Source organism: Aegilops tauschii, chromosome 2 (assembly GCF_002575655.3).
Source record: "Aegilops tauschii subsp. strangulata cultivar AL8/78 chromosome 2, Aet v6.0, whole genome shotgun sequence".
NCBI lineage: Eukaryota > Viridiplantae > Streptophyta > Magnoliopsida > Poales > Poaceae > Aegilops > Aegilops tauschii.
In genome coordinates, this window is record NC_053036.3 from 376,415,958 (window position 1) to 376,427,093 (window position 11,136).

General features: G+C 51.7%; 1 protein-coding gene across 1 annotated transcript; it reads left to right on the plus strand.

Annotated features, from left to right (window-relative positions):
- Nucleotides 1-8,143: 8,143 nt before the first annotated feature.
- On the plus strand, nt 8,144-10,032 carry LOC109744468 (uncharacterized). The gene has a single exon (XM_020303590.4). The coding sequence runs from the start codon at nt 8,694-8,696 to the stop codon at nt 9,690-9,692; it is 999 nt and encodes a 332-aa protein (XP_020159179.1). The 5' UTR covers nt 8,144-8,693; the 3' UTR covers nt 9,693-10,032.
- Nucleotides 10,033-11,136: the final 1,104 nt, after the last annotated feature.

The window sequence follows — 11,136 nt, forward strand, 5'->3', positions numbered from 1 at the left end:
AGGGAAGCGAGAACAGCGCGGCAGACGCCCTTTCTCGCCTTCAGCAAGCAGAACAAGTCTTGGGCATCTCAAGTTGTCAGCCATCCTGGCTTGACGACATTGTGGCCAGTTACAATGCCAATCCACAAGCACAACGCCTACTCGAACAGCTAGCTGTTAAGCCAGACCCCAAGGGGCATTTCGCTCTGTCCCAGGGAGTGCTGCGATTTCGCGACCGCATCTGGCTTGGCGGGAGCACCTCTCTACAACAACGAATCATCTCTGCTTTTCATGACAGTCCCGTCGGCGGGCACTCGGGTTTCCCTGTCACCTGCAAACGCATCCGGCGGCTCTTTGCTTGGCCCAAGATGAAGCATCACATACTCCAGTACGTCCAGTGTTGCACAATTTGCCAACAAGCGAAATCTGAACGGGTTGCTTCCCCGGGGCTGCTACAACCTCTCCCAGTTCCTTCTGCACCATGGGATATGATTACAGTGGATTTCATTGATGGACTTCCCCAATCAGGTCAGGCAAACTGCATTTGGGTTTTGGTCGACAAAATGACCAAATTTGCTCATTTCCTTCCACTCACCCACCCATATACTGCTTCTCGAGTGGCTTTTCTCTACATGCAACGCATCTATCCCATCCATGGGTTTCCTCAGTCCATTGTTTCCGACCGTGATCCGGTCTTCACAAGCCATTTTTGGCAAGAACTTTTCCGCCATGCTGGTACTGAGCTTTGGATGAGCACTGCCAACCACCCACAGACCGACGGGCAATCCGAGCGCGTCAATCAATGTCTTGAAACTTTCCTCCGGTGCTTCACTCACTCATGTCCAAAAAGATGGAGCCACTGGTTTCCTTTGGCGCAATTTTGGTATAATGCTGCTCCACACACAGCCATCCAAATGACTCCGTTCAAAGCCATGTTCGGCCATGAACCACGCCATTGGGGAATTAGTGCTACCAATGCTTGCTTCGTCCCAGCACTACAGACTTGGCTGGACGAGCGCACTCTTATTCAAGAATTGTTCCAGCAACATCTTCAGTGAGCGCGCCTGCGCATGAAATAGCAAGCAGACAAGAGGAGGTCTGAACGAACCTTTGAGGTCGGCGACAAGGTTTTTCTGAAACTCCAACCGTACGTTCAGACTTCAGTGGCCAAAAGAGCAAACCACAAGCTCTCGTTTCGCTACTATGGACCGTATGAGATTGTCGCCAAGATCAATGAGGTGGCGTATAAGCTTGCGCTGCCAGCGCACGCCTCCGTACACCCGGTCTTCCACGTATCCATGCTCCGGCGAGCTGTTCTACCAAGTACGCAAGTTCAACAAACACTGCCAACACCTTCTGATGTACCTGCAGTTCCAGCTGCTGTCCTAGATACACGTTGGCGCCGCAAGAGAGGAGCAATGGTGGAACAGGTACTGGTTAGGTGGTCGGACCCTGCTGTGATCGCCGACACTTGGGAAGACAAGCAAGAACTTCAAGCCCGCTTTCCAGAAGCTGAGGCTTGGGGGCAAGCCTCATCACAAGAAGGAGGGGGTGTCAAGGCCACTGGCAGGAGGGCTCCATCAACTGACAGCCTCACGGACCCGTATGCGCCACGGCCCAACCGCCAGCGACGGCCCAACCCAAAGGTGCATGGGCCAGAGTGGGTGTGATCTGCCAACCGCTCCCTATACCTACACTGTGACGCCCCCGATTTGACCGTACACTAATCATGCACGCAAATGTGTACGATCAAGATCAGGGACTCACGGGAAGATATCACAACACAACTCTGAATCATAAATAAGTCATACAAGCATTATAATACAAGCCAGGGGCCTCGAGGGCTCGAATACAAGTGCTCGATCACAGACGAGTCAGCGGAAGCAACAATATCTGAGTACAGACATAAGTTAAACAAGTTTGCCTTAAGAAGGCTAGCACAAAAGTAGCAACGATCGAAAAGGCAAGGCCTCCTGCCTGGGACCTCCTAACTACTCCTCGAAGTCGAACTCCATGTAGAATCATCCTCGGGATCTCTAGCTCCTGGACTCCAGCATCTGGTTGCGACAACCAGGTATAGAAAGGGGAAAAGAGGGAGAAAAGCAACCGTGAGTACTCATCCAAAGTACTCGCAAGCAAGGAGCTACACTACATATGCATGGGTATATGTGTAAAGGGGCATATCAGTGGACTGAACTGCAGAATGCCAGAATAAGAGGGGGATAGCTAATCCTGTCGAAGACTACGCTTCTGGCCATCTCCATCTTGCAGCATGTAGAAGAGAGTAGACTGAAGTCCTCCAAGTAGCATCGCATAGCATAATCCTACCCGGCGATCCCCTCCTCGTCGCCCTGTTAGAGAGCGATCACCGGGTTATATCTGGCACTTGGGAGGGTGTGTTTTATTAAGTATCCAGTTCTAGTTGTCATAAGGTCAAGGTACAACTCCGGGTCGTCCTTTTACCGAGGGACACGGCTATTCGAATAGATAAACTTCCCTGCAGGGGTGCACCACATAACCCAACACGCTCGATCCCATTTGGCCGGACACACTTTCCTGGGTCATGCCCGGCCTCGTAAGATCAACACGTCGCAGCCCCACCTAGGCTCAATAGAGAGGTCAACACGCCGGTCTAAATCCTATGTGCGCAGGGGTCTGGGCCCATCGCCCATTGCACACCTGCACGTTGCGAGGGCGGCCGGAAGCAGACCTAGCCTAGTAGGCGTTCCAGTCCAATCCGGCGCGCGCCGCTCCGTCGCTGACGTCAAGAAGAGCTTCGGCTGATACCACGACGCCGGGATACCCATAACTACTCCCGCGTAGATGGTTAGTGCGTATAGACCAAATGGCCAGACTCAGATCAAATACCAAGATCTCGTTAAGCGTGTTAAGTATCCGCGAACGCCGACCAGGGCCAGGCCCACCTCTCTCCTAGGTGGTCTCAACCTGCCCTGTCGCTTCGCCACAAAGTAACAGTCGGGGGCCGTCAGGAACCCAGGCCCACCTCTACCGGGATGGAGCCACCTGTCCTTTCAGCCCCCTCATCAGAATCACTTGCGGGTACTCAACGAGCCGACCCGACTTTAGTCACCACATGTGTCATGTATATAAACTATATAGTATATACCCGTGATCACCTCCCGAAGTGATCACGGCCCAGTAGTATAGCATGGCAGACGGACAAGAGTGTAGGGCCACTGATGGAACACTAGCATCCTATACTAAGCAGTAGGATAGCAGGTAAGGGTAACAACTGTAGCAACAATGACAGGCTATGCAACAGAATAGGATTAACCGAAATCAGTAACATGCTACACTACTCTAATGCAAGCAGTATAGAGAAGAATAGGCGATATCTGGTGATCAAAGGGGGGCTTGCCTGGTTGCTCTGGCAAGTAGGAGGGGTCATCAACTCCGTAGTCGAACTGGGCAGCAGCAGTGTCGGTCTCGTAGTCTACCGGAGAGAAGAGGGGGAAGAAACAGTAAATACAATGCAAACATAAGCATGACGATGCGTGAGATGACAATGAGCAGTGCTAGGTGTGTCCTAACGCGACAGTAGGTGGTACCGGCGAAGGGGGGGAACATCCGGGAAAGTATTCCCGCTGTTTCGCGTTTTCGGACAGACGGACCGGAGGGGGAAAGTTGCGAGTTCGATAGGTTAGGGAGGTGTGGTGGACAAACGAACTGCGTATCCGGATTCGTCTCGTCGTTCTGAGCAACTTTCATGTACAAAGTATTTCCATCCGAGTTACGGATTAAAAGATATGATTTTCAAAAGAATTTATTAATTTCTGGAATTTAATTAATTAATTAATTTAATTCGAAATTTGGATTTATGACATCAGCATGATGTCATGCTGACGTCAGCAGTCAACAGGGGTTGACTGGGTCAAACTGACGCGTGGGTCCAGTGGGACCCACGTGTCATACTCTGTTAGGTTAATTAGGGTTTAGTTAAACTAATTACTGTTTAATTAAACTAACATGTTGATTAGATTAATTAATTAGGATTAATTAACTTAATTAACTTAGTTAATTAATTAATTATTTAATTATTATATATATTTATTCATTTATTATTATTATTATTATTATTCCTTTTTTGTTATTATTCATTTATTCATTTTTATTAATTAATTTAATTATTTTAAATCATTTTTTTATTAAAACGTTCTCTGGGGGTGGGGCCCCTTTGTCATAGGGCCCTGGGGCCAACAGGGTTAACGGGCGCGGGGTGTGGGCGTGGGCGCCCGTGCACCCGAACGGGGCAACAGGGGGCGCCGGCGGTGGCCGTAGCCCGGCGCGGCGGGGCGAGGCTCGTGGGCCGGTGCGGGAGGAGCGGTGCGGGGCGGCGGTGAGCGCTGCCGCGGCGAGCAGGGCGAACACGGGGCGTATGGCGGAGCGCACGGCGAACGCGAGGGGCGGAGCCCCGGGGCGGCCACGGCGGAGCAGGGAGGCGCGGTGGTCGGCGTGCGATAGAGGAGAGACGGAGGGGGGTTCCTCACCCTACGTTGCAGGGGATCGGGCGGCGAGGGTCGATGGCGCTCGTTGGGGAGGAGGATGGGGATGAGCGGCGGAGACGGGGAGCGGTCCGGCGACGATGTGGCGTCCGCGAGGTGGTGGCGGGACGAGGCAGCGACGTCGGGGGCGACGGTGACGAAGAGGAAGCAGTCCGTCGAAGGCGGAGGCGCGTCGAGCTCCAGGCGGCGAGGGACGGCGACGGGCCGTCGGGGGCGACGCGGCAGGCGTGGCGAGGGGCGCCGCTGAGGGAGAGGGGACGGGAGCGCGAGGATGAGGGCGGGGGCCGGCGAGGTGGAGGAAGCAGGCCGGTGATGGAGCTCCGGCGACTGGTGGCGGCGGCGTCGACGTGCAGGAGGTGGCGAGGCGTCGGCGTTAGTAGGCGCCGGGTCGACGAGGGAGGAGCTGCGAGGAGGCCGGGAGGGGCGGCGATTGGCGCGGAGATAGTCCGGCGAGGGGGTCCGAGAGGCGACGGGGTTCGGCGTCGATCGGCGCAGGGGCGCCCGATCTGGATTGAGGCGAGAGAGGAGCGGGCGTGAGGGGAGAGTGGGGATCGTGGGGGGATAGGGTTTCCCCAGGGGGTTATGGAGAGGAGATGGGTGGGCCGGCTGGGTTAGTGGCTGGCCGGCTGGGCCGTTTGGCCCAGTTGGCCGGGGGTTCTCTCTCTCTCTTTTTATTTCCTGTTTTATAAAATATAAATACAACTCCTAAATTAATGTTATAATTTATTCTACTGCCCCAAAAAGTTTGACACCTAATTAAAGTAGTTTGCATCATTATTATTTTTAAAAGGCATTTAATTAATTGTCATAGCTGCTGTTTTAATTACTTTAGAGCCTTTAAACATTTTATAAAAGTGTGGTTTCTCCACAATAATTACCTATGCATTATTTGACAACACCCCAACATTTTAGTTTTAATATTTAAAAATCTTTACCGTTTGACTTTATTTTAAGTTTGAATTTCGAATCGATTTTGAACTAACACGAGATTAACAACAGTAACCGTGGTGACGTGGCATCATTAACGTGGGATTACTGTAGCCTAATTATCCGGGCGTCACACGCTGGCGTAGAAGCGAAGACTCATCCAGTGGATCACCGAACCCGGCGGCGGCGGCTCTTGTTCTTTCCCTTCCTTCCTTCTCAATTCGTGTATTCCTAAATTGTACCCTGAACCACCACTGAATTCGTATGAGAAGCAATAGATCGAGAAGACTACTACTGGGCTGCTAACAAAATTATAGTACTCTTTCTAGATCACGGGTTATACTTGCTCTTTTTTAGGGCTACACTTGCTTGTTATTGTACTATCTCTACCTTTCTCAGAAGGATTCCTGATCAAGGCTTGCACATGCACTGCAGCAAGGCGCTGTGATTTCAGTTGAAATTATTTAACATGTACTCCTATATGTGTGTAGTAGAAAAGAAAGGACCCTGCTACATATCTGATGCCAGATTTTTTAAAACGGCAATCGAACATTTTTATGGCAAATTACGTGTCACGAGGCTAGAAATTCCCTTAAGCAAGAATGACAAATTCTGGAATGCTTATTTTATTTTTTCTGCTAGGATTTGTCATGTTTGCTGAAGAGAATTTTCATGCTCGGCACATAATTGTCATCTAAAATGCTCTATTTGCCATGCTTAAAATCTGATGTCGGATTTTTAGCATTGCCAAAAAGAAAGCATGATCTATGCATATGAAGCTAATTTGAAAGGACATGTGTTGTGCTTGTTCCGGGGAAAGTCACCTTCTTAGCATGAGCTCAAATGTTTTAAGAATTTCATCCTGAAATAACATTTGTGGAAGTCGAGGCAAAAAAAAAAGAAACAAAATCGATGCTCCAAAATACTTTCGAAAGTACCATTGGCTTTCAGGAATGTTATTTTATAATGAAATTTTGCAAGCTCTCAGAGCATTTATCAATGCTTGTCATAAAAAAATCAGTTCTTTTTTGAATTTACTGTTCATCCGAGCTGATTTGAGCTCGGATTGAGAAACTCCACTTCGTTGAAGAAACTAGTCAATATACAGAAACCTATACAGACGAGAAGGTGCATCTGGTTGTTGGAGTAGAAAAGACTAATTACAGTCAGCGCTCGTGGGTCAATGACTATGGTAGATCGAGCGATGGATGATTCGATCGGGGAGCAGGACAAGAACATACAGTATTATGGAGTATCGTACTTTGCCTAGATGCTGACTTAATTTATTGTGTTGCAAGTGCACATGAATCTTGCGTGTCCCAACGGCCCGGTTAGGCAGCCCAGGCATGGTGTTCATTGGTGTTTGGTTCCGGCGCTGATTTGGCAGGGGCAAAAGCCGTTCCGTGGCCGCACTTGTTTACCCGATGATGAAGCGTGCCGGCTTCATGCCTGCCTCGGGCGGTTGAAGGAAAGGCCAAGAAGAGAACATGCCCGCCTCGCCGGCCGAAACCGAACTCCGCGCCGGAATGTACCATCCAAATGCGACGCGATGGATGGTCCATGGACGGACAGCGGCACTGTTGCGCCGTTGAGCGGCGGCGGAGGAAGAGGAGGAGCGCCCTCTGTCTGTTCCCTGCGCCACAAGCAACAGCACCGCTCCCAATTTATTTACCCGCCGGCCAGGGCGCTTCGCTCCGAGATCTGCAGAAGCACAGTTCCCGATTTTAATTCCGCGCAGGCACATGCGGGGCCGACGCGGCAGGGGAAGGTCCCGGTCTCGGCTCTGACGCCTGCGAGATCGCGAGCTGCGACCGTACGCCGCGGGTTTGCTTGCTCGGCTGCTTTGGCCTTTTCAGCCTTGGGGGCCCGAGTCCCGGGTCAGTGCAGTTATAGTGTACCACAGGCCGCAGCCGCACAGACGCCATCTCCTCATGTTTGAACGAGCGTGGCCGTGTAGGCGTACGTGCGAAATGGTCTGCGTTGGGAGGGACCGCCTGCTTGCTGTTGAACGCAGACTGCCCGGTCGGTCGTGCCTGCGGACACCAGATTTTGTAATGATTTCTTGCTGTATCCGATCATTCATTCCATCACGCGATTCGATTTCGACCATGCACGTCTTCTCAAAACAAAAGAAATCCACCGAGTTTGTTTGTGGTCTCGACACCACCGTGGCAGTGCGCCCCTTCCATTAACGCGTTCGCGTGCGCCAAAATAATACTCCTATATACTTCGTTCCTAAATATAAGTCTTTGTAGAGCTTCCATTATGTTATATAGATGCATTTTAAGTATAGATTCATTCATTTTGCTCACCTAGTGGAATCTCTACAAAGACTTATATTTAGAGACGGAGGGAGTACTTACTGTACATACAAAATCTGCAAAGCCTGCAGCCCCGCAGGTCAGTCGCTGCCGAGGCAAAGGAAGATCTCACGTGTCGCTGTTGGACCCAGTGGCTTGCTGCATAGAGTAGCGCATGGCCGCGACACGATTTTGCCCTGGCTGGTGGGTCCGTACAGGGCGTTCCTAGTGCATGGACATCTCGGACTAGTCGGCTGCCCTCCCTTTCCGTTTCGCCCCTACAGATAGGTGCCCACCGTTTCGTTTCGGAAGTTTCAGTGGCCATTTAGGAAAGCAGTAAAGACCACCTCAAGAAGAAGATGCGTTTTTTCTCTCCCTGCCTGACTGCTATGCCTCCTTCCGTTTACCCATGTTTTATAGGCCTTCTTTTCCGTTTCCGTTCGTTCGCAGTTGGAAGCCTCCCATCCCAACGAACGAAATACAAGAACATGACGCAAACATGATTGAATTTGCTTTGCGCGGACCGATCGAATTTGTTCTCCACTAGCGACCTACTACTACTGATAAGAACTACTCCTACTACTAAAGCAGAAGGAAGCATACTACTACTAGGAGGGAATACAGTACAGTACTAGAGTACTAGTTGAGGTCGAGCACAAGCACAAGAGGCATTGGAGTTGGAGGGGAAACCCCTGCAGAAAGTGAAGATCTTATACCTAGCTTGCGAGCACCAGCCTATTGCCTGTCAGGCTCAGGCTCAGGCTTCCCGATTAAGAGATACCTTTCTCCTGCCATTACCGAACTTGCTTCATTCCCTCCCTTCCTATTGCCCGTCGCCCTCTGCAAAATGCCATCCGCGCGCTAGCTACCAAAGCGGTTAGTCGCCAAACCCCGAAGCGATTCCTCCTCCTCGTGCTCCTGGCGTGTCCTGCCTGCACGCACGTAACTCCTCCGCCGACTGGGCATGAAGGACCTGGTGTCGTGCTTCAGCGAGCACGCCGTCAGGATCTCCGACGTCGCCTGCTCCGGCTCCGCCGCCGCCAATGCGGCCGCGGCAGCGCCGACGGGGCCAGCGGACGGCGGGGGCAGGGCGGCGGGGATCAGCGCGGTCACCACCGTGTACCGCTCGCGCCTCTCGGCGTCCGGCAAGGACCTGCTCGTCGACGTCACGTGGGCGCGCTCGCCGGACGGCCCCGCGCTCTCCGTCGCCGTCCACGACGCCGGCACCCCGCGCCACCGGGCCGCCGCCCCGCGGCACCTGCACAGGCGGAAGGGGAGCGGCACCTTCACCGCGGGCAGCTGCGTGGTGGGCGTCTTCTGGGACTACGCGGCGGCGCGGTACGGCGCGGGGCCCGAGCCCGTCTCCGGGTTCTACGTCGCCGTGGTCGCCGACGCGGAGTTCGTCCTCCTGCTCGGCGACATGAGCAAGGGCTACGTGGAGCGGCTGCACGGCGGGATACCGGTGGCCGAGTCGCGGATGGCGCGGCGGCGGGAGCGGTTCGTCGGGTGCGGGTGCTGGTCCACGAAAGCGCGCTTCTTGGAGTCCGGCGCGGAGCACGAGATCGGCGTGGGGCTGGAGGGCGACACGGAGGCGTGGGTCACCGTGGACGGCCGGAAGGTGGTGCAGCTGCGGCGGCTGCGGTGGAACTTCCGCGGCAGCCACACCCTCATCCTGGACGGCGGCGCGCCGGTGGACATGACGTGGGACCTCCACGGCTGGCTCTTCCACGCGATCGACCCGTCCGCCTCCTCGTCCAGCGCCGTCTTTACGTTCCACGCGCGGGGCGCGTCGGAGACGAGGCTGTGGATGGACGACGACGGCGCCGCCAGCAGCGGCGACAGCGACAAGGAGCACGAGAAGCCTCTGGCGCCGGCGCGCGGCCAGCGACAGAAGCAGGGGCCGTCAGGGCAGGGGTTCTGCCTGCTCATCCAAGGCTTCAGGAGCTCCTCCAAGATCACCTGATCTGTACATTCCGCCACAGGATTTCACCAATCTTTTTCGACTTCTTCTTGGTTTGTGTGCTTGGAAATGAAATTTACTAGGATGGATGTACTGATTGATGCTGGTTGTGAATTGATCCGATGCTTCACAGAATCACACGAGCGTGAAGCTGTGAATGGTAGGTAGACGTGCGTGCGGAGGTTCATGTTGACATAGTAGCAGAAGAAGGCGTTGGTTTTCCGTTTTTTGCTTGCTGATTTGATTGATACCTGACTGTGAATGTGTTGTGGATTTCAGAAATATACAGCAAAGGACAAAGGTTGCAACATTTTGTTTTAACCGTTTGCTCCTTTTCATTACACATAGCCACAGCATTTTGTTTGAGCATGTTTGTATGGGTCGTGTAAGCTGATTTGCACCCTTAAAACCGCAATATTTGGGATGCTGACACGTGCTAATCAAGCAAGTTAAGAAAACTTTATGGATATGTCAAGCCGGGTGGAGATGGGCATGAAAACACTTTTTCTCCACAATCCTTGTCATTCTCTAGCTTTGAGTAAGCCGCGCACACAACCATAGCCATCGCCGACGTCGATTGTGAGCTTTAAACAAAACTTGTGTTTGTCATATCAACTCTTCTTCTAATCTAAAATAGAATTGGGTCCCTCTCAATTATTCCAGGACATGACTGCCACTCTAATGAATCCGAGAGGTCCCGAAGAGAAGAAGCAAATGAAGCATGGTCCAGCCTTACAATCGTGGAATTCTGAAATGAAACATGGCCCCTACTCAAATGAAACATTGTGGGATTCTGAAAAACAAAACCAATCAGATATTATATTGATTGCACAAAGATTTGGGGACGTTTATCCGATGCAATGATGGCATAAATTCAGGATTCGCTCGGAAACCAGAGTCGCTAGTGGCTATTCCTTCCTCCCTCTTGATCAAGATAAGCTTTGCTAATTTGTTGACCTACTGCTTGGCTTCGCTGTGGCCAACTTATGCCATTCACCTGCCGCGAAAGGTCAACATGTTAGGCTAGTGACAAGAGAACTAGCCCAACTAACCGGCCATTCATGGGATTCACAGTAACACAAGAGTACCCACTTCAGCAAAGTCTCCTAGTTTTAACTGTACTAGGTGTTTTCTTGGTTAATTCACACTCCCTCGGCTTCGAAATGCTTGAAGTTCTAGCTTTGTCCCAAGCCAGACATCTTAAAGTTTGGCAAGTCTACTACCAGTATCTACAACATCAAATTAGTTTCATTAGATTCATCATAAAATATATTTTCATACTTTATATAGTTGATGTTGTACAATGTACATGTTGACATTATTTTCTGCAAACTTGCTCAAAATTAAAAAATGTTTGAGTTAGGACAAACTTAGAACTTCAAGTATTTTGGAACGGGAGGATAGGATATCGCAACATAGAAAACATGCACACAATAAATCTGTAATT

Excerpts from the sequence above, each read along its gene's own strand:
- LOC109744468 (XM_020303590.4), top strand. The coding sequence starts at position 8,694 with ATGAAGGACCTGGTGTCGTGCTTCAGCGAGCACGCCGTCAGGATCTCC.